Source organism: Calidris pugnax, unplaced genomic scaffold (assembly GCF_001431845.1).
Source record: "Calidris pugnax isolate Ruff unplaced genomic scaffold, ASM143184v1 scaffold25, whole genome shotgun sequence".
Taxonomy (NCBI): Eukaryota; Metazoa; Chordata; class Aves; order Charadriiformes; family Scolopacidae; genus Calidris; species Calidris pugnax.
The window spans coordinates 2270591-2294752 of record NW_015090805.1 but is presented as its reverse complement, the minus strand read 5'-3'; the positions used below and the strand labels follow the sequence as shown (position 1 = coordinate 2294752).

The 24162-nt window shown below is 42.0% G+C and overlaps 1 protein-coding gene across 1 annotated transcript in view; it reads right to left on the bottom strand.

Annotated features, from left to right (window-relative positions):
- The window catches only part of LOC106885636 (ICOS ligand-like), a 34728-nt gene extending 10566 nt beyond the window's left edge, over window positions 1-24162 (bottom strand). The window contains exons 1-5 of the mRNA XM_014937987.1: window positions 24055-24162; window positions 23281-23428; window positions 20799-20945; window positions 685-768; window positions 228-280 (exon numbers count right to left, since the gene is read on the bottom strand). Coding sequence (XP_014793473.1) covers window positions 228-280; window positions 685-692 — 61 coding nt within the window. The 5' untranslated portion in view covers window positions 693-768; window positions 20799-20945; window positions 23281-23428; window positions 24055-24162. The remainder of the gene's footprint in view (window positions 1-227; window positions 281-684; window positions 769-20798; window positions 20946-23280; window positions 23429-24054) is intronic.

Here is a 24162-nt window from a genome sequence, read left to right as displayed (position 1 = left end):
TGAGTAGATATTTGTGGGCCTGAAATGCCTTAACCTTGAAAACATTTCTTTTAGATACAGAGGTTTATCTGAAGGTTATTATGTGTACTTGCAAACCTTGGACTGTGATGAAATACATTCAAAGCATGTATTTATTTTGTTTTGCTTCAGGGTTGTCAGTTTGCAGTTTGTGTATGCACATATAAATACTTCCACGTACTGCTAGATGTGTATTATAGTATATTTACCTCTGGGTAGAGATGCAAACAGTAAGCAGGCAACCATCCAGAGAGAAGTCTCCCTAATAAAGTGAGAGAGAGAAATGATGAATGCTTTGTTAGAATGCTAGAGCAGAGATCAAAGACTTTATCTGGCATATATCTGCCCTGTTTCACAACTCCCTCATTTCTGAAGAGAATTTGGATACAAAGCTGGATGGGTGAGCAACCCTGTCTTGTTTTGTTATATAACCATGGTGTGGATCGTATCTCCTACCTGTAGATCAAAGTTTTCTCACTGGTCATAATGGGATGGGGCTTCAGTTGCAAACACCAGACTTTCCACTTGCCATCTCATGTGGACAAAGTTAATTGACTATATCTAGTCATAGTTTGCTCTTGAGACAATTTTCTATTGATAATTAAACAAAATTCCCTCTGCTCCCAAACTTCAGCTGCTTTGCAGTGCAAGAAAAACATAGCTTACCATTTCATTTTTGTGCCTTCCTGGCCCTTAGGAATCCTTCCCAGTCGTGAACTTCACCGGCTGCTCCAGCTGCTATTTCTGTCTCTGCAAGTGCAAAAGAGTGAAAGGCTCTTAATTTTTGTTGCCTTAACCTATCCCCTTCTGGAGAAATGCTTATCTACTAGTACTTGGTTTGCTGTGGTTCGATCTGTTTTCTTTTACTTTGTGTATCATTATATACACTCTGTATATATAACAGAGAGGTATACGACAGTGTGTATTTATGGTCTGAATACACTCTTACAAGACACAGAAAATATTTATTTTCACGTGTGGGCTGGATGTGAGTCACAAGCCATGCATTGGCTAGTCCTGAGCTTTCAACCCACTGAAGGGTTTCTTGTTCTATAGCCAGCCTGAGGGCAAAGAAAGTGATGAATCTAGAGGGTATTGCATTTATCAAGAGGTGTAGACACCATCTCTCAGACTACCAAATACCACCAAACGGCATGTCCTGGTGCCAAATTAACCATATGATGTGCGTATTTACCAATAAAATACAGACACAGCTAATAGGCCTATAAGGCAAATGCTGCTTAAAAGAGTTTTTTTGAGGAGTCTGTTAAATCAGGTACTTTCCTGGGGAACGGGGAAAGAATGTGGGTTTTGGGCTTCCTCTCTCTATCCTCACAGCTTAAGGAGTACAAATATCTGAGTGGTTGTTCCACCCCGGTGTGCTCCAGACATAGTACAGATGGTGGAAGTAGTGGTTTAGCCAAGGTGCTTTTCTCGCTGAGGCAACTCTCTCTGGGGAAGGTGCTGATGCCGTTCTCCTGCCTATTGTTCCTGGCGTAATGGTGCCTCCTGGGAGAAGCAAGGCCCGAGAGCTGGATTTCAGTGTTTCTCCCTCATGGCCAAGCCCAAGTTATGCTTCATTTACTGGCCCCTTCTTGATACTTGGTGCGAGCCATCTGCTGTCTTTGGCTTCTTTGACATTAAACACAGTGTGTCCTGCCTGTTTTTGATTAACTTCTGTGGTTGCCTCCCTCCCCACTGTAACCGTTATTGTTTCCAGCAAGGGTATAAATTTGTGCAAAATGAGCTTATTTCATATCTGTGTGTGTTTCCTGACTTCTGTAAATGAAAATGAGACACTGATGGCTACTCTTACCTACCTGACTAGTTCTCCATGGTGCCCCATAGAGTTTATCCTCCCTCTCTGCATCATACACTTGTTCCACTCCACATAAAGCTGTTCTCCAAACTCACCAGGAGAGAACTTATCCTGTGCTCTGGCCTGACACTGGGACAAGAATGAGATGGATGTGGAGAGATCAGGGCTCTACACCAACTTGCTGATAGGCAGCAGAAAAGTCTTTTATCAGACTGAAGGAGGGTGGCCTAGCATCTGGCAGTTTGTAGCCGTGCTCTGTAGTGGTCCTGTGGCCATGCCCACTCTCTCCTTAGGTAAAGAGGGTCCTTCTATCTCCTTATGCAGAGACAACTCAAAACTTGGTAGCTGCAGCCAGCTAACAGATCTGTGTAAAGGTGCAATAGTAGCAGACAGGAATGAGCCAAAAGTCAGTGCTCCTAAAGTCAGGTAATTCTTCTGAAAAGTGAGTCATTTTCTAACAGTTCTGATTCTGACTCAAGATCTGCATGAAGGTGGTTGTTCCAGCCCAGCCAGGTTGTCTTCATCTTTGGCTTTGATTTACTCCCAAGAGCCCCTGTGGAGGTTCTGGTTATCACAAATACCTGTACAAAAGTCTTGGGCTGGAGGGGAAGTGGGATAAGACCTGAAATACCAAATTGCATCCGAATTCCACATGAATGTTGAGTTCTCTAGCCACCTACACACTTTGGTTGCTTCCCTGTTGAAGTTTAAGACCTGCCTTGCTCCTTCTTTATGTGCAACCTTGTTTTAGGAAGCAGCATCTAACCACAGGAATATTTCAGACTGGTCTAGCTGGAGCACTTGACCTTTAATTTTAGCTTAATCCAGTACTGTTTAGTTTAAATAATATTTCTTTCTGGATTGAACTGACTCTGCTTGGAACAGAAATTCTTACACTGAGTTGCTGTAAGAATTGTTCTTGGAACACTAAAGGGGACATCTGGTCCTGTCTGTGCAGTTCAGCAGGTGTAAGATATTTCAGTCACCACATGGATTGGCATTTAAAATATGTTCTTCTTATTTGTTGTTTGAAGTCTTTTTTTTTTTTTATCTTGTTTTTAAGTGTGCTGGCTTAAATAAGATGGAAATTTAGGAAACTAACAAGTTTTTTTCTTTGTGACTTTTTTTTTTTCAAATTTAAAAGTTGATCAATTTACTGGTCACTTTAATCTGGTAAAGGACTTATTTAGGACTTATTTTTCAGAGGATAAAACAATTGACCATGCAAGGCAATGAAGAGCCACTTCCTGAAGAATTACAATACTAGTAACTCTTTGACATGCTAACCTACTTGATATAACTAAGGCATGTAGTGCGATTAAAACATATGATTAAATTCCAAAACTCTGAATTTAGCAATATCCTTGTCATCCAACTTTTGGGTCAAGTGTGCAAGGCCATTTGTCGAACATGTTAGCTCAGCCTGCAATAAAATTAAATTAATCAAGTAGGCAAATAACAAAATGTTCCCAGTGCCTGTAGGATAGCAGGACTTTGTCCCAAAGTAAATTAATTCAAGTTGTCTCTTTCCAATGCAGGAGGAGTGGGGGTGAGAAAATCTAAATGCTGCTGTTCAAGGCTGTGTTCTTGTGGACCACTCATTCTTCCTTTAAAATAAGTTAAGAAAATGGTACTTTCTGTAAGTTAATCCCAAAAATAGTGCTGCTGTGGTATATTAAAGCCATTCTTTTTTGAACAGCTCTGATGATCAGGATGTCTGGGGTGGCAAGAGGTGAAAATGCCTTGGGTAGAGGCCCTGTACATGAGTGTGGGGGCCAGGTTGTGAGCAGATGTCTTGTCTTTTTTTCTATTGCCTTAAATTTTGCTCTGACTTCTGCAGGCAGATGTTTGGTCATCAGCAATGGTGCAACTGGAGTGTCACCCACCTGGGATCATACAATGGGCAGCAGTTCTGGTGGCTGAGCAGTCAGCTTATGGTATCAGAAAAAGAGCTGGTTTGAGTGATCAGTCCAGCAATGGCTTGTAGCCATGGTGCACCTGTATGCTTTCACTGCAAAGAATGATCAGTTTGGACTCTAGTCTGGAAAGGATCTGGGAACTGAATCTAGAGAAGAATCATGACAGGCTGTTATGGGACTATAAGCTGAAGCAGGGTGCTGGGCAGGGAGGGAGGGAGATGCTAAGGTGGAACCCTTTTGACACGGAGGAGATAATTCTCTGTGGTGACCACCAAGAATGAAACTGAATCCTTATACTGATCCCTATAATAGGAGGACGGAGGGACCTTTGTCTCTGACGTCATGAAATCCTGAGAGAACCTTGAGTGGAGAGAAGTTGCCTTACTATTTCTTATCCACATCAAGGCAATTTTCTGTCATATATTTAAATGCTCTTCACTCACGGAACCACACAGTCCTTTTGCCTTTAGATAAAAGCTAATAGAAAGATAATGAGTGAGCTTGCAAGCAGAAATTATGGTCTGGCTTCTTGGAGAAAGTTCTTATGATGCAACATTCTGTACCGAAACTGGGTCATTACTTCTAATCCTATCTGAAAGCACCCTATAAACAGAATGACACATCATTTAGAGACCTGTCCTATAATTAGTTCAAAGAAAGATATTAAGATATCTTGCTGAGGGACATGCTGGAAGGTATACAAAAACGACACTGATTTTTACTTTCAGGGTTCTAGCTTTTGAAATAAATTACCCTAATCTGAAAGCAATCTTCTGGAGATTCGTGAGTGGTGGCAGGCAGTGCTTCTGTAGCTACCTGTTGGGTGATCCACCCTCTCGTCTCAAGGCAGCGGAAAGAAGTGCCCTTTGCCTCCTGGGGGAATATCTGGAGCTTCAGGATGCAAAACGTGCTGTGGTGGCAGCCAAGTCTTGGATTGAGATCCTTACCTTCAGGTGCACTGTAGCAAACTTCTGCGCTTGTGAGGGCGGCTGGTCTGGTTTTCATGTTTGTTTGTTTTAGCACAGTTTATGGCTGTTTAACAGTCCCTGAACTTGTCCTTATCTCCTGTGCACTGGAGCATTGTGTATGCTGTCCATGCCCCCTCTCCCCTCCCTGTGCTCCAGTCACACCCCTTATGCTGTGGAGGTGGCGTGTGGTGAGTGGAGCGGTGGCTTTGGGCTTGCTTACATTTCCCTATGCTGCTGGAATTTCCTGTTGCCTATTTAAGGCTTATCGAGGGCTACAGGCAGGCTCTGGGGACTGAAAAATTGTTATCAAATGCTTATCTAATATGAAAAATTATTCCTTCTCAGGGATAAAAAAAATGAATGAGTGATGGTGTGTGACTTGCTCCCGGTGGAAAGCTCTAGCCCATACAGACTACTGCAGCAGGAACTTAAACACCTTCCCCTGGCTTTGAATAAATAATTTTGGTAAGGAGGAATTTTTTCACACATACAGAAATAAGACGTCCCAAAGGTTTGGAGGAAAACAGCAAAAGTCTGGATGTGTCTGGCTAAAAAGGGAGTGTGTGCAAGCTAGCACACTTGATAAACTGGAATGCTCAGTAAATTGAACTTTATTTTTGATTTCAGAATAACCTTTCTCATAGGTCTCAGACTACACTGAAGTTGTCTGCGGCTTTTCAAAATGGGAAGGGTTTGGGTTGCTCAGGGGAGTGATGCTAAATGTGGCATGTTTCGTTTCAAGTTTCAGAAGGAAGCAAGCTGTTGGTACACACGTGAGCAGAATTCAACACCGATCAAATGATGCTACAGTCTTGTGGGTATTTGGTGAATTCATATTATGTTTGGTCTGCCTGAATTCTTAGGCAATCAAGATCCATGACCTCTATATTTCCAGCTGTCATTTCTGAGGAATTCCATCTTTGTCACCTGCTTGATTCCTATGGGTAAATGTCAACCCAAGGTCTGTAATTTTCAGTAGCAGGCTCTAGTCCCATTCTCTTCAAACATGCTTTGTCCTCCATGTAACATAACTTTTGTGCTAGTTTAGTGGTCGTGTTTTCAAGAGACCACTAAACTAGCTGCTATGTGGAGTGGCAGGGCAATGCCTCTCATTCGCTTGCTTTCTTTGGGAAAGACTATTGACTTAAGGAGTGATTTCTGCCCTCTAAATACCTAGCAAGTGTTTCCAGCCACACCTGTCCCTGTCTTGCACATTATAAGTCCTCCAGGGTTTGAGTGCTGCAGATTTAATGCTGTCTGGATGGTAGTTGAGGAAGCACAACCTAAACAGCATATGGTGGATCCCACCCTTTGTCTAGCCTTGTGCTTACTGGGTGAGACTGACTCCCTGTGACTAGTGGTGTGCGTGGGTCTCATGCCCTTTTGTGAAACTTTTGAAGAGAAACCAGAAAATCACTGTTCCTTTTTGTAATGTTATTCTGACAGCTCCCCTCGAAGTTCCTCTTTTTCTCAATTCCTTTTTGCTCTTCTGAGAGTTTCCACTGCTCTTTATCTGCCAATTCCAAAAAAATGTTTTTCTCTTTTGATGAATAAATTTTTCTCAAGAACATAGAATGGTTCTTTCAGGAGGTTGCAGTTAGATGAAAAAGGCACGTGTGTGCAGGTTTTTGTTTTGCCTTTTAGAAGACCATAACCTTAAGGAAATAGATCCAAGTGACAATGTAGAAAGAGGCAAGGGTTCCTTCAGCTGAATCAATGTTGTGGGCTAGGGTCTTTTTCTGACTTTGGGGGAAGTTCCTGTCTGAATATCTGGTTCTAATACTGTCATGATGATATCTTGTTTTACTGTGTTACCTCTTTTTCAGATGTTTTGTAGAGTAAACTGTTAAAGTAAAAATAAGTACTTCAATTTTTCATTCTTCACTGTTGTGTGGTTTTTTTTTCCCTCTGGCACATGCTCAAACTGACCTTTAAATCAGTGGCATTACCTGATTCTGGAACACTCTATCCAACAAACAAACAGCTAAGCAGGTGTTTAGATTCACTTATGTGAGGAGTCCTGAAGACAATAAATTACCTAATGTCAACAAAGATATTTGTTGAATTACTACAACACTGACCATCATGGCTTCAGTGGGGATAGAGTTAACTTTTTTACTAAAGCTGATATAGTGCTATGTTTTGGATTTGAGATGAGAGATACTTTTGATAGCACGCTGCAGTTTTTAGTTGTTGCTAAGCAGTCAGGGCCTTTCTGCCCCACCAGTGAGTAGTCTGGAGTTGCAAAAGTCGCTAGGAAAGGATGCAGCTAGGACAGCTGACCCCAACTGACCCGAATGGATGTTCCATGCCATGACGCTTTACTCAGTGTATAAAGATGAGTGACATCTGGAGTGATGGCATGCGTCTTGCCAACTAACCATTATGTGTGATGGACACCCACTTTCCTGGAGATGGCTGAACACCTGCCTGCCCATGGAAAGCAGTGAATGAATGTTTTGTTTTGCTTGGCTTGCATGTGCAGCATTTGCTCTATCTATTAAACTGTCTTTATCTCAACCCATGAGTTTTTTCTCACTTTTGCTCTTCTGATTCTTCCCTTCATCCAAACTCAGGGGAGTAAGTGGGCAGCTGTGTGGTCCTAGCTGCCAGCTGGAACTAAATCATGGCACTGACCAATACTAATATTTCTGAAGTGGATGATGTGAAGATAGTTGTTTTGGAGACAGATGATCCTGTTTGTGTTACTAGTATGGTTTTGGAGTTGAGAGCTTAACCTCTATGAAAGTGGCTCTCATTGGGTGCCTACTTATTACCATAACCTCTAAAAAGTTTTGCCAGCCCTCTTATTGCCTGTGTGTGTAAGGTTCCAAGTTCTTGCTGGCCATAAGCTGAGGAGAAACATTTGTAGGCTGTACTGGTATAAGAGAGAAGATGGATGGACTACTATCTTGCTGCCATTCCTCTAGTCCTCTCAAGTACCTAACACTTTATTTTTTTCTTTACCCACTATGTCAAGTGATATTAATTCCTGTATATAGCTCCTCATAAATCAGACACAGGCAAGAAGAACCAAAATGGATTGAAATGGAGGGGAAGTTCTTACATATTATGGGTGTGGTGGGCAGGTATTTCTCCTTGCTCTTCTATGCCTGTCCTGTTGCCTTTCCCTCCCACTGTAGTTATGATTTGCTTTAACGGGTTTTGTGCAATCTGGATTAGAGACTCACTATGTGAAATCTTTCTCATTGAAAGACTGGATCATTGAATACTGTTAAATCTATTGCTTGCATAACCTGAAATACCTCTCTCTGGATCAGATTTCTGCAGAGTTCACAGATCCATCATTGAATGGGCTAAGCTCCTCAACTTGCATCTATGTTGGAGACCTCATGATTATTTTAACTCTTCCTTTATTCCCCTGCTTAGTAAGGGGCTTAGTAATAAGGACTCCCTGGTACATGTACAGAGCTGGTTTGGGCTTCTTGGAAAGGCAGGAAAAAGAGTATTGCTAGGAATCACAGAAAGGACAGAGCAGGGCTAATGGTTGGCAAAGAGATGGATGGTGTGGGGTGCTGTGGACAGGTGGGCATCGCAGGAGCAGCAGCTGCTTTGTGCTTCCCAGCCCCAGCCAGACACCAGCCCTCTGGCTCAGTGGGGCTCTTGGTGATTTAAGCAGGAGCATGTTTTGCCTTTGTCTCAAGCAGGGTTTGTTGTCTGGCCAACGCTGAAGCAGACGTGTGATCTGACCTCAGCTCCCTGCACCTAGGTTATCTCAGCAGCCTTTGAATTCTTCAGCTTCTTACAACTGATAAGTCTCTAAAAGCTCACAAATGTGATTTTTGTTTATCTTTGTTCTTCATCCCATCTGTACAGTGTCTTGACAAAGTGCAGCTAAAGGGCCATAAAACTTAGGGAGGATGTAACTTGACAGTAAGTGAGTTGCTGAACAGGAACAACAAACAGTATTCAGCTATTTATATCGTAAAGCTTCAATGAAAAGTATTTTTTTTAAACTGACAAACTGTCAGAATTTAGTGTAATAATTTCACAAATATTTGTGGCAATGGCTTTAACTGTCTTGCTCAATATATTATCCATTTTAAAAGTGTGGTTCTTCTCTTCAGTCAGCACTTATGTTTCACACCAAGCCAGGAGTTTAAAAACCCCTCAGTAAATGTCATCAGTCCAAAGAAGGAAAGAGGAAAACTCCCTCCCTTTGAACTTTCAAATTTGTATAGCGGATAAAGCCTGGTCACAAGGGAAAAGGAGAAAGGGAAATTCTGGGGGACTTTCCTAGGAAGCAGAAGGGAAACTATTTCAGGCTCAAGAGACTACTTTGAGCTGGTGGGATAGTCAATAAAATGTCTTTATTACTTTTGTTTAGCACCTTGTCTAGGAGGAAGTATAACACACTAATGCCAGAGAATTTCCATTCTCCAAAATTACTTTCCAGCTCGATACTGTGAAAGCAGGGAAAATCCCAGTCTGCAGATGCTTATTTTTGCTGGCAACTGCTGCCAGCAACAGGGTCAAGGATACCACTGTTTTCCTGAGTTCTCTCTCCTTAGCTATTTTTAACTTGCATATTGTAGAAACTGCCTTTCTCCAAGGCAAGATGATGTTGTTAATGATATATATACACAATTCCACTGATATAATAGTTTATTTTTTTAACCTATCAGACCTGTTACCAGGCAATACATCTCCTGCCTGACTTGTAACGGTACAACCACTTGGATGTATATTTCTGATGGGTGAGAGAAGGAAGAAAGCTGGATGAAGTTCAAAAAATATTTATTATTGTCCTCTAGGAAAGTGCTATGTATTTGTCAAGAAAGTGGTGAGCCTTACAGGTGAATGAAGTGAACTAGTAGCCAATGCTGTTGTAGTTGCTGCACTGGACATGGAAACACTAGGAACCGTAGTTCTGAAAATGAAAGCTCAGGATGCCAGGGTGAGAGGAGAAAAAGAAACTGAGATTAATCAAGGCTGGTACAACTGGTCTTGGCTCTTCTCCAGAGAATGATGTTAATTTGTGACTGAATTGACCGACTGCTGTGCAGGGCACCTTGCTGAGTGCTTGTACACCTGGAAGACAAACTTTGTGGCAATGGCTCCTCTGAGTTAGAAGAACCACCTGAATCACATCCTGGATTTTTCTACTAAGCTACAAAATGCAGTTTGAACATGCTTATAAGCAACTGTTCATCATAAAGTGTTTATAAACCTGGGACAAATCCGGGGGCCAATAAACAGTATTAATCAACTCATTGATGTCAGAGCTACTGAACCAAAATGAGCTAGTTTCTGCCTGAGCTTGTGACTCTAGGATCGTTGCCCTGTTAAAGCAAAAGTGAACGTGTCTGGGCTTTATTTGTGGTTTGTTTTTTTTTTTTAATTGTGGCAAACAGACCTGCAGCTGCAGTTTGTGAGAACTTCTTGAGGTGGGTGGAACTTTTAGTAGAACAGCTTTCCCTGAGAGTAATTCTCAGCATGTACCCAGTACCACCTGTGTCCTGATGAAGTGCCTCTGATATTCCTGCATGTTACAGTTGCACCTTTTCTTATGCAATTAAAACCATATAAGTGCAGTGAATGTAAATGACTAAGAAAATGAAGAGCTATTCCCTTTTCCAGGAGCCCATCTTGGCCTTCTCCATAGTTATCCAGTGAAAAGCACAAAGTACTTGTGGAATACTTTGTACTAGTAAAAAGATTAAGTCCTAGTGGTTCAAGGACTCTTGAACCAGTGGTAAAAATAAGTTTGACAGTTACCAAATATTGCAGGCTTACACCCACCCCCCTCCTCCCAATGGAATTGCCTTCCCAACCCCTGCTTTTTGAAAGTATATACAAAGCTGAAGCCTATGGTCTTTAAAAACCCTAATTGCTCTAGTATCGGAGCAGAAAGTTTCTCATTGTATGGCTGTGTTACAGGCACAAGAATCTTAATGTCCAATTAGCTTTTGTCCATCAGACATAGACACAAATAGGATCCTAAGTAGGGGCCCCTAAAAGTGCCTATAAGTACTTCATGCTTGTTTTGCTAAGCTGTAGATAATTGTTCCAAGTGCAGAACAGTCATACACAGAGTAGTACATACAATACCTAACAATACAATACCTAACATAGAGTTGTGTTGAGATGTCCAAGTTATTTTGCCTGCATGTTGGAGGACTGTAGGCTATTGGCTTGATAGCTAAGAGAGATGTATGTGTTGTGTGAAGGAAATATCTTGAATAATCAATTTGTGTAAGTAGGAAAAAGAAGAGTGGGGCTCATAAGCACTTCCTGCAGGCCCTTTACTCTGGAATGTTTCTCAAGCTTCTTAGAGCTTTCAGATTTTGTTACTGATGCTTGGTTCAGATCTAGTTCAGCCAAATCATTTTACAATGTGAGTCGCCCATCTCAAGTATTGTAAGCACGATCAGATCTTGTCTCATTCTTGTCCCTCCAGCAAAAGTGCTTTTTCCGTTATCGGTGCAGTAGCACTGCATTTTTTACCCCCATGTATAATCATGACCACACAGGGAGGTGCTGGCCTATTTTCAAAGTAGCAAGCTTGGGGTTTGGTAGTGAAGAAAGCAGCTCCTCTCCTTTAAAGCACTCTGAAAGACCACATGTTTGCTTCCTATAGATGAGTTTCTATTCAGAACTGTGAAGAAAGAGGTGGTGTCCTCCCCCTTGCCGTTTTCTGACAGCAGTATGCTATTTTTTCTATGGCTGTGTGCATGCTATTAATTTTCACGTTGCCTACTCTGTCCTTTAGGTGTATGTGGGGAACGTATGGCAAGTTGTTTCATTATAGTTAAATGTGCGTGTCTTGATGGAGGGGTGTGTGTGTTTTTTTCCTTTTTCTGTGGTGGTTCAGTGTCTTGAAGTTCTGCAGTCTCCAACAGGAAAGTAAAAAGTTTCTTGTGAATTATTTTTGTGAGGGCTGTACTTGGCTGAAGTGCTGGAAGATGGCTCTCAGGTCTGTTTGGAATACTTCTATTTATTTTTCTTATTTGGCAACAGCTGAGGAGCGTAACTCTCATGTTTGTCATAGAGATAACTAGGAAAGAGAGACTAGAAAGTTCAAGTGCTGTTACTACAACAGCAATACAGGTGGTATTGCAAAGGATGCCCAAACAACAGAGTTACTAGCAGTCAGATTAGAAGTGCTTTGCATTGGTTGTTGTATTCCCTAGTAGAATGGCTGTGTCAAGGGAAGACAAACTGTTGTTCCTTAATTGCTGGAAGAAAACTGCATGAAAGTGCATGGAATGGGCAAATGAATCCTGGAATGGATTATCTGTCATCTGCTGTTAGTGCTTTTGCTCTCTAACACAAATTCTGTGGACTCTTGTAAGAGCTGACTTTACAGGCTACCTTGGTTTTGTTTTTTCTCCTGCCTTAACAACAGTGCTAATGGAATCTCTTCTGGGTGGTTTCTTTTTTCTTATTTTTGAAAGACTTGTCCAAGTGTTACAAGGGATATTGGGGAGAAGAGGCAGGAATTAGGCAGGTTTTTGGCATGAATCACATAAGCCTTACTTTTCTCAAGAAAGCAGGTTGTGAATTTTTAATTGCATCTTCATACAACTGTCTGATACTGATCATCTTGGATTGTGAGAAAACAGGAAAAAATAAACCAGTTTTGAACCCAATAAATAAAGATGACAACTCAATATGCAAGATGATTATAGCTCCCCAAAACTATGTGGGGAATATAAGTCCTAAAAGTTGCTGGTTTTCAAGTGGTCTTTAGTTTGCTTTTTCTAAGGTGATATAGTTCAGTGATAATGGACCTCTGATTGTGAATTGTCTCACTTCTGCAAGGGGAGTTTACCTCGGTCGTAGCCACGTAACCTTTTCACTGGTTACTGTGTCATTTGAAAGCAGGACGTGGCTGAAAGTAAGCTGGAGGCTTAATGTCTAAAGGCAACTAGATGGTGTCGAGTTTATGAATGCTACCAAGGTGTCTTGTGTTGTAGTAGCACCTGATGGTCACTTGGTAGTGGACAATCAGGTCATCTTGAGGATTGTGGTGGAGGTCCGATCAAAGTACCTTAGCAAGGAGTCACTGGATCAACTTTGTATAACTGCTATAAAGGCAACTTGCTGGCTAGGCAGGCAGGCTACACCTACACTAGAAAAGCAGCGCATGGGTAGCTGCTGTTATCTCTTCCTGTAATTAAGTTTATCAAACTTAACCATTCTCAGTGTTAGAGATTCTGAGCAGAGCTGTTATGTTTATGTTGCTTTAAGCGTGTTGGTAAGTAATGACTTGAAAAGAAAGAAGAGCAGCTTGTGCAAAACCACAAGCTTTCATGCTGTGAAAGATCAGCCTGACCTCCCTGCGGTTCTACACTTTCAATACAGGAAAGCCCCTGTGAAAGTTTAGGTAAACTTAGTTTTACAGTATGTTTTCAACTAGCCCCAGACTGGAAGTTGAGGGTGTGAAATGCACATCCTAAATAAGGCTTGCAAATTCTGCAGTGCTTTGCACTGACCTACAATTTGGTCTCTGGGCTTCACTGCTCCCCATTGAGGATGGTAAGCTTTGTGAATGGATTAGATTATCAGCCTCTCGGGAATAATAGATACAGTCAAACATCTTTGCAGTTAATGATCTGATCTAAAGGAACATCATCTGAAGTCCTGCATTATGGGGCTCTGCACTGAGCACCTGATTCTGCAAATAGCAGCTTCCTTCAGGCACAGGAGGCAGCTGCCTAGGGCACTGGTCTGCAAGGAGAAGCTAGAGTCTGAGGAAGCAGTAGCCACCAAGGTGGAAGGATCAGCAGCTGCTGTTTGTGGAGAGGCTGGCAGAAGATGGAGACAACTTCTCTGCTGTCTTACTTGACCCCTTCTCATCCCTTCCTCCTCCCCTTTGCTCTATAGTGGCAGGGGTGGCTGAGCCCCTTCCTTTCCAAAACAGCAACATTTAACTTCAATAATGTTGTTTAAAATTCTTGACAGTGCTCTAGCTGAACTGCCCCTCATGTGACATCTCATTGCTCCCACTGCATGCACTTATCTCCCTTGAATGCCTGCTCTTTCCCTTCCATTGACGATCACCCTGTGAAATACCTCCTGATAGCATCTTGCATCAGGGTTTTTTCCCTAGGATGATCTAGGACCAGCAGCTCCTTCTACAAGGGCTGAACAGGCTGCAGCCCAACTAGACGTCATCTAGGATATCTGAGTAGCTGGAGGAGCTGGTTTGGTCTTTACTGTGCCATAACAAAGATACAGGCTCTTCTGCACAGTAACAGGTGCCAGTGGCACCTCTGTTTGGCACCCTTCAGGCTCTTGGCTAGAGTTGTGCACAAAGTGATAAGGTTTTGTATAAACTAGATAATGACTTCTTTGGAAATCCAGAAATATGTGGGTCAGAGCATTACAGTGATTAGATCTGTGCCACCGATCTAGGAAATGCTATTAAGTATGTGTTGCAGAGCAGAAAACCGCCAGTTGGGCACATGATGTGCCTTGGAAGATAAAGGGCACAAAGATGTGTTGTATTGTTCCAGCAATATCAAAAATCAAGATGTGAATGAGTGGAAATCTCTGATAATGTAACCTTATGACTCTGCATCCTTGGCTATCTTCTCCAAGAATGTCAGAGAACCACTATAACTTGGGAGGCCACCCATAACTGAGCAGATGGCCCTGCAACTACATAGTCACAGCCAGTCTTCTCAAATGTTTATCTGTCTGCGTACCTTAGAGCCATGACATAAATGTTGGGCAACCTAGCTGTGATAATTCTTCAAAACTGTTTACTATCAAGTTCTTATAGTCTCTGCTTTAGTGATCTCTTAAGGTAAGAGTGAGCCCTGACCCAGATCAGAGACAAGATCTTAGCTTTCTGTCATATGATACACATTATACACCAATAAGTAGCCCTGCTTTCCATAAGTTAGAGCAAGACATGTAAAATACCAGCTGAAGGGATTGTGTTTCTTTATGCGTGAGAGATCATTGTTTGTCCTTAGGTTTTTTTAACTAAAAACTTCTGCTGTCTTTTTTTAAAAAAAAGTTACTTTATTCAGTTCTTGCAGAAGATCCACTTAAAATCATTGGTCAAATACTTTAAAGTAGTATTAGCCATGCCCAGAGTATAGAGGCAGAACCATATCTTGCAGGGTTCTCCGGCACCTTGTAGTATGCTGTGGATATTTTGTTAGGATTGAAGGTCTGTCCAGTCTTGCATGTCTTAAAGTACTTATGAGTGCTTTTCTGATACAGTCAAGATCTCCTAAAACACAAATATTATTCAATGCACAGCTGTTACTGCTAGAGTAGATGATCGATTTTCTGCTTTGCCATCAGATTCTAGGGAAGTAGACACTTCTAGGGAGATGTCTAACAAAGCTGTAGGCAGGATGATTTTTGTGAATGTAATATACCCATTGCTTTCAGTCTTGATAGCTGTAGCAGCTCAGCGAGTCTTTCTATTGCTGCTGGGAAGACACATGCTTCCTGAGCCACCCTGGTTTCCTACAGCTGGGCTGCCTGAATCCACATCCTCTCTTGCCACTAACACTACATGACAAACTCATCTTTTGGAGGTGGCCGAAGCCTGAGTTCTGAGTATTTGTGGTAATGTATGACAAGATTTGGGGCCTCAGAAATGACTATGCTTGGAGTCAAAACTATACAGAAACTTTGATTTGGAAAGACAGGACTCTTTCCCGTTTGCATTTGTTTGTTAGTAAAAAAAGCTCATACATTCGATGAGAACTTAAGTTGATTGATCTTAGGTGATGGGGAATGTGGAGATTACCTACTGCTTACCCAAACTGCATCTTGGAATTTCAGTTGAGGAAGTGAGGAGAACAATGTTTAATGGGACTTGTTGTGCAACCTACTGTATACCTAACTCACAGGGAAAGGGATATGATGTCCTCAGATATAAAAGTACAGAGTGTTAATTGATTAGATAAGGCATTATACTTAGTTTGCTGCCAAATGTATTGACTTGTCATTATAATGCAGGCAAATGAAATTTTTTGTTTGGATCTTTAGATCACTATTAAATGGTATATAAACATTATGACCGCCCTTTTTGTAGTCACAAATATCTGTTGTTTGTGAGCACGTATAATGGAACAAGCTCTTTTTTTTTGCTTCCCTTGCTGACACATCTGTGGAGACTTAACTAGCAATTATTAGTGTGATTTGTAGCTTTATGTACCTTGTTTTTTGTGCTTTAACTGTTAAACAAAGCAGAAGCTTATGAGTTGAACACAAGGGAGAAATCTTTCATTGAAAGCACTCAAACTATGTAAACTTCCAGTGGCCTAGTTTTGAAGCACTTCCTCTGAGCACTCATGGAAATCTCTAGATGTTAACACACTGACCTCATTCCTGCAGTTTAAAGCCCTTAAGTCCCCATTCTACTACCAGATGGGATTTGAAGAGCCTCATTACTACAATGTCTTAGGCTTTGAGGACCTCGGAGATGATCATGGCACTCTATTATTCAGTCCCCTAAATAAACAGTCATAGGAGTGCTACATGTTGGTCTTTCATAATCCTTCATTCATGCTGTAAACAGTCATTTGGGAGATGAAGTTGAGGTGGCTGCTGAAGGACAGTGAACTCCTTAGAGCAGCTCTGAAGGGGAACATGGATGTTCTAGAACTGAAGCAACCCTGTTCCTAAGTGGTTGCTTAGGGTAGGCAAAATGTCTGAGGATTAGTTTTGCACCCTTGCAGCCCCCCAGGCTCTGGGGCCATCTGAGAAGAAATACTTGCCCTGGCCTAAACAGAGTTAAGTCATGGTGTGTCTCTGATCTGTACCTTGCTGGTCTTGAGCTGCTGGTGGTCTTAGCCATGACTTTTACCTCAGCTGTACCTTGTGTTACCTCCCTTACAGCTGCTCCAGAGCTTTAATTAGGCATTTTGGTTTTGATTTGAGAATATTAAGGCTTCATCCAGACTGTAGTGCAGTCACATCCTGGTGCTGTAACAGGAGTTTGTGCTCAGCAAGGTGCTGCTGTTCTCCTTGGCCTTAATGGACCCTAGCTGTCAGCCCAAGAGCCGTTTATTTAGTTGGTTTTCCCCCAAGTATACTTAGTCGGTGGATGACAATGCTCTAGTATAAATGAACACACTCTTTTCTGCTTCATTCCTATTTGAGGAATGAATAAATGAGGGAGGAGATACTAAAATAAGTGTTATAGTATAGGGACTTGCATGAGTTTTAGTCACCTATAAAGTGCTGACCCCTGACTCTCTAGCTTGGCACAGTCAGGCAGAGATCTTTCCAGGGAAACCTTTTAACCTCTAAGTTTTTAATTCCTTTTTTCCCTTCCCTCTCTTCCAGCAGAGGACTTGGAAAATACAAGATATGTAGCATAGCGTGGGTACCCCAGGGACCTCTCATTCTTCTTAACTTCATGTTGTTGCAGTCTTGTCAGCTAAGGTTAATTCCTCATATCACACACACACACAAAAAATAATCACTCTGTAAAAGAATATAAATTTTGCTATAGGAGACAGTAGAAGCTCTAATAGCTTCTACTCCATAGATCCTAGCACAAAGGGTCCTCAAATTCCTACAGAGTCATGCTCTGCTTTCAAAAATCTCTTGGAAGTATTACTCCAATGCAGCTGCTGCAGGATGTGCAGCTGTCTGAGCCAGCTTTTAAGCCAGTTGGGTGCATTTTGCTAACAGATAAGCAGCGTGTGACATGGTAGGAGTTGGGATAGGCAGCTGCTGGAGTGTGGTTGGCCTGTGCCAAACACTGCATCGCCCCAGGCAGCTGGCTGCAGCACTACTAACAAACTGCAATTCTGCCAGCTACAAGGAAAACTTAGCTTGAAGCCTGAGTAGACAGAAACACTGCTAGGGGTGGCTGAGCAAGAAGTGCGTGGGAGTGACCTACCCATGGAATGGCCCTTGCTGGGTGTGTGGTACACCTGGAAAAGTGGTGACAATCACTTTTACCATCTGCCTCTTGGATTTCACAAATGCTACTGGGCATCTTCCTCCTCCTCCTCCCCACCTCCTTTGGAAATCCAGAAATGTGTATTTCTGGTGGGTGGAGGGGTTGAATGTGGCTATTGGGCAGACTCCATCATAACTATTCAAGAGATAGGCCCCTCTCTGGATAGCATAGGACATTCCAGGTGACAACTGTCACCTTTTAGAAAAATAAAAGCTCACGGTAACTGTGAGAGACAGTAACTGCAAGATAAGTGTGTTTTGGGTGCAGTTCAGTGTTGTTTGCACTGTTTGTTTTCTATAAGAGGGAAGAAAAAGGCAATGCCAGCTTCTCTGAAGCTGGGTGGCTGGAACATGCGGAGTCTGAGTGACACAAGTGTGAGTTTGCATGCATGCAAGGGTGCAGAAGGCAAAATGCAGCAACTCCTTATAGACAGTGTAAATCTACTTTTTTAAAAAGAACAACTGAGTTTAAGCTGGGATCCCTCAGCAAGAGCACTGTAGAGAGTTATGGATGCTCTTCTCTTTCTTGATGTCAAAATAAAATAATATTCAGAAATGATGGCAGGGATCTGCTTGGCTCTAGCTCAGATAGCTCTCTAGCTGTGGTGACAGCTGATGTTGCTCTGGCAAGGCTACTGAGAAAAGAACTGAAAGCAAGTTTGCTTTTATGAAAACAGAGTTCTGGTTCAGAATTTAAGCATCTGGCCATGTAGAACATGAGGAAACTCAGATGTTAGGAAACGACATCTGGGAAGCCAAAGGTGAAGAGATTATACTTCAAATGCACTTAGTTGAGAAATACATTTCGACTCTACAGCTAACTATGATTAAACTGAAGAGGGAAAAAAAATCAAGCAAATAGCAGTCTCCTCAATCTCACTGCACCTAGTTTTTCCAGCAGCCTTGCAAGGAAATTGAAAGTTAAATAAAATAATACAGAGAACTGCACCATAATGTATGCACAAGGAAGCATGAGAGGAAAATACCTGCATGCAAAACTAAATTGTAGAAATAATTTAAAAAATTGAACAACTGCCTGTTCTCTACATGAATAATTTGCCTGTTTTCTCCATCATCCCCACTCTTCATTAAAGTTGCACTCTCCAAATACACCAAGCAAAAGCTAAATTACACCAGTCCCCAGCAGTCTTTTATAGAACAAAAGTCAGTTTGGAGTGAAACTTGAGTAAACTGTAAAACTAAAAACCAAAACTAAAATACTTGTAAGGAATCCTTGCAAATGACACTGAGTCCTGTGGTTTCACACAGGCGCTTTCTTTTGGGACGCTATGGGTGCTGTTATTGTTTCACTGCCTCAATGCCTGCTGCCTGGTTGTGTTGAATAATTCTGCTTTCGGGGCAAATTACTGTATGAATCCTGTAGTCAGGTTTTGGTTTTTAGCTCTTGATGCCTCTGTAGATCTGTGCAAATGGCACTTTATTCCTCTTGAAGTCTCGCTTAGGTGTTGTCCTTTCTGCTAAAAGAGCAAGTCCCTCACTCGCTCAAAGGGCATCGTTGAGACACCTTAACTTCTGCAAAGAGTAAACGGTCTGGAGGATGTGGTAAAGCAAATCATATACAGGCAACGTTTGCTGGAGTTCATGCACAAAGCTTAGCAGGGCAGGAGACCGACAACATGGGTTCAAGGGCTTCCCTCTCATGGGTTCAAGGGTTTCCCTCTCACACACACCTGCAAGGAGGTGGACACTTGGAAACAGTGGCTGAACTGAGGTGGTATCCATTGCCAAACAGATATGTTGTAACTAGAAAAGCTGTGGTGAGTTGAGCTTTTGTACTGTGTATAAGGGGATTTTTTTTCCTGTGGTTGCTTTTAAAAGCAAAACCAAACAGTGGTAACCCACAGATGGTGGATTAAAAAAATAGTATGGCTTTAAGACAGCTGGCTCTGGCATGTTAGGAAATCTTAACTGAACTTAGAGTGCGGTCACATCCCGTGTAAGAAGTCACATAATTTAACATGCATGAAGTCAAAGCAAGTATTCCATGTCTGGGAACTGTCTAGCTTGGATTCCTTGAGCTCTAGCTATGTGTTTATTGTTCTTAAGCTGCTGTGCTGGGGAGGCAGACTTGTTCTGAGCAATTTGCATTCCTAGGGGCTGATAGGCAAATGGAGACTTGAATATATTTAAGGACTTCTAGATATTCTAGACTAGATTATATTTTCTCTAATTTGGGATTTTTGTTTCTTAATTTTCTTTACCCTTTCTTATTCAGCAGACATCTTGAAAAAGATAATGACTAAGGGCTACACACTCTCTTCCTTCTGTCTTATTGGGCAGAAGGAAGAAGAAACTGTCCTAGTACCAGCAGTTTATTGTTACAGATGACTTCAGCAATTAGCATAGGGATGGGCTGGTAGAAAAGTCTGGTGGCTGGAATCAGTTTAGAAAAGAAGACGTACAGAGAGAGCAATCAAATGTGGAATTGGCTACAGCCATAAAATGGAGACTTCTAGTCATGCTGAAGGTGGCTATAGCTTTATTTGTTCAGTACTCCAGGTGAGCAGGAAGGAAAAGGAAAAATTAAAAATACCTAAACAAAACCAAAACTTCCACCATCAAAACCAGCTTCTAATTTCTCCTCCTAGCAACACACACAGTGGAAAACTCAAGCCAGTGGGAGTTCTGGTATGCCTCTGCTAACCACCATAGGCGGTATGGATGCCTCGGGCTAGGGCTGAGCACCCGAGTGTGCCCACGCAGCCTGATCTGAGCTCCTCTCCCAGGCCAACAGAAGCAGAGCCCTGTGAACATGATGAGGAGCTGCAATTAGTAACTCCCCCATCAACACGGGGAATTCACGCCAGTGCAACACTACGTGGAGGCAGTGGCGCTTTTCCAGACCCTGTTAGCACAGGCACCTCTGCACCACACCTTGTCTTGTGGTTAAGATGCGCCTGAAGGTGCCGAGGTGCCAGTTTAAAGACAAATGAGTAGATGTGAACTGAAATCAATGACAGGAAGCCTCCGAGGCTCAGGCCGCTCTGAAAAATCTGACTGTAGGTACATCTGCAATGGTATATACATCCCCACATGCCTCTGAAAATGGTCAGTGTTCAGAATACCTGTGCGTATGTATATTTAATGGACTATAGCAGAAAAGTATCTCATTGTTCAGAGGCTTTTCCCTCTCCTCCTTTCTCTTACCTGTTGAAACAAAGCTCTGGCCATTGACATGTGTCTGCAGTGTCTTGCCACCTGGACTGGACTGCCACCTTCTGTGTATGTTTAGGAATGTTCAGCTTCCACAGGGATGGCTGGCTCTAGATTCCTTGTCCTGAGTGGGAGGGAAGGCTGTAACACAGATTGGAAAAGGAATGTAACTGGGGGTGTGGAAGACAGAAACCAGCTCAACTTTTTCAAAGGATTCTTAAATACTAACCGTAAAAGCGTAGAATGAGTTGGAAGGGGCCTTAAAGATCATCTAGTTCCAACTCCCATGCCATGGGCAGGGACACCTCCCGCTAGACCAGGTTGCCTAAAGCTCATCCAACTTGACCCTGAATACTTCCAGGGATGGGGTATCCACAACTTCCCTGGGCAACCAGTTGTAGTGTCTCACCACCCTCACAGTAAAGGAAGTCTTCCTAATGTCTCCTCTAACTCTACTCTCAGTTTAAAATCATTGCTCCTTGTCCTGTCACAACAGACCTTTACTGAAAAGTTGTTCCTCATTTTTCTTATAAGCCCCCTTTAGGTACTGGGAAGCCACTATAAGGCCTCCCTGAAGCCTTCTCTTCTCCAGGCTGAACAGCCCAACCTTCTCAACCTTTCTTCAGAAGAGAGGTGTTCTAGCCCAGTGACCATTTTTGTGGACCTGCTTCAACAAGTCAATGTCTGTCTTGTGCTAGCACTAAGCTGTAAATGCTACCCACAATGATAACGTAGGAAAAAGCCAACAAGCCCCCAAAAGAGTTGACTGTGCTATTGTGTGTAGTTTTTTCTTTGGCTTCTCTGGTAGACAAAGTGTCAAGAAGTGGTGACTTACATGAAAAGATCAGTCTCTTGAATGTAGTATACATCAATGCAATACTATTTTAGGAATTTCACAACTGAAGATTGGAGACTATTTTGTAGTATTCATCTTGGTAAATATTTTGTTGCCCTGGTGTGCATTACAAGAAGAGGGCTTAGAGTTGAAAACTTTCTACTGCTTTTTCTCCCTTTCTAGAAAATAACTTCCTGATTTCTCTAGAAGGAGAAAATCTGTTCTGATCTTGACCTTAAGGTTACTTACATTTGTATTATAAAGTTAAACTCAAAACAATAGCAAGCTGTTTGATTTCATGAGAACTGAAATCTATAGCTGTGCGGTTTCACTGCTCAATCTGTTTTAGTCTACTGGAAAAATACTTGTCAATTTTGTTTTCAAAGAGGCAAACTTGTCTGGTATGAGCTGGCTCTGGAGGAGCCTGAATTCTAAGTTTGCACAGAGGTACAAGAAATTTGACTTCATGACATCAGTTGCTTTGTACTTTTCCGAGGTGACTCTCTTTTACCCCCATTCTCCCTGCATTACCTTGGTAAGTACAGATTCTTCTTCTGAAGAGAAAAGCTATCAAAAATAAAAATAGATTTTAAAATGGAATATTTTTTTAAAATACCCTGCTGTATGGACTGGTATGTACCTCTGTAGTTGTGTGGTTTTTTTCTTATTTAATCTAATATAGAACTTTCATCAAAACTCAAAGGCAACAAGTTCATCTGAAATCTGTTTGTACAACAGTATCTTGTTATCCTCTTTTTCAAAATCCACAAACAATTGTCACAGAAACCGCGGTGACTCAGCTCTTGGGCAAATCCTCCTAATTGGTTACTTGCCCTTTTACTTGTCTTTTCTCTCTTGCACCACTTGATTTCTTCGCTAGCTGCAAACTGAGACCTCAAGTCTTGTGCAGCGCTGACTTTGTGGTTGTGTGCTTGCTGCTCAGTATAATGGGACTCCTTACCTTCCTCGCGCTGGGGCTTGTAGCTGCTGTTACACGTTGTCAGTTTGTAAACAGTGACCATTCAGAACCTGCAGCTACACAGGGTTTCGGTTTTGGTGTGACTAGTATGCGGCATGTCTTGTCCGAGCTTTTTCTTTTGCTCAGCTGCCGTTTGGAGGCAGTAAGTGGGATTATTTTCAGCCCAGTGTTCATTCTCTGAACTTCCCTAAACTGAAACTGCCCGTCTGTCGGTGTGTCAGTTTAATGACTAAAGAAAAGCAAAAAAGAGGAAGAGCAGAAATAAAGGCAAAACTGTATCCAGTGCGTAAATTAGTTGGAGATGCCTTCTAGGTTGTCAGGTGAAAGCTGACTTTTTTTTTTGCCGGCAGCCTTAGCCTCACTTCTCATTTTGCAGCCTAAGCATACCCCAGCTGGCAGCCAGCAAAGAGGAGTGGAGTTCACAGCCAAAATGTTTTAACTGGAAAACCCCTCAGTCTGTATTTTTCCTCTCCAGCAAGCTGCCACTTACAACAACAAAAAAATAAAAACTGAAACAAACCCAGATTGTTTCTTTTCCATTTTTCTCACGTCCACATCAGCTGAAGCAATTCTAAAAGACCTTAGCAAAAAAGCTGTAGCCCAGATACTGCAGTTTTAACTCTTTCTAGGGCACAAGACAGAAAACTTGATCTCTTACTTACCAGTGTGGGATCTCTCGGTATCCTGCCTGAATGTGCTGAGATTGAAATGTGCTGCTGCAAGGAGCTTCTGCCTTGAATGAGGAAGTGCTGAAGCGGGGCAGGATGTGGAGCAATGACTCAGATATCAAAGGCTGGGTTTCTTGATTAGCTGGAGAATAAAAGGAATTATTGACAGTGCTCACTGTAGTGTGCTCAGCTGACGTAAGGACTTGCTAGCTGCTACTTTACCAATAGTAAAAGCTTGGATGTTTCACTGTTTTTTCATCCTTTCATGAGCTTTAGATACTTAGAATAATGCAATATTCTGGTATTGCAGTGCTTTTGAGGAGGACTTTCTATCTTTTGTCTAATAAAACATATGTCCCTGTCAAGAAGCATTTCTTTGCATGAATATGCCACTTGAAGATGTTCAGAGTAAGGATTTGCCTAATGCTTCTAAAACAACTCTTGCCTCTTAGCTCAACCAGGGACTTCAAACTTTGCTTGGTTCTTTCCTTTAGGAAAATATAATAATTAAAAAACAAAACCAAAAACAAACAATCAAAACCACCAAAACAAACCCCAACATATCTGCTCTGAAATTAGTTTTAACTTACATTCATATATTTAGTGTTCTATTCACCTGAACACAGAGGCTACTGCTTGCAGTTTCTAAGCATAACTTTCCAAAATCAGCATTATCAACAGAGCTCTGTCTCTTGTTTGCTCTGCAATCAAGCACTGCTGTTTCAGTGGCTCTCTGGTTTTGATGTGTGGGAACTGAGCAATGTTTACCTCTTATGTTTTCAGCCAACCATGGTGGAAGCTTTTCTTTTTCTCCTTGCTTGCATCTTGCTGAGATGTCGTCTTGGGTGTGGGTGCCTGGCATGCTCTGCTATGTCA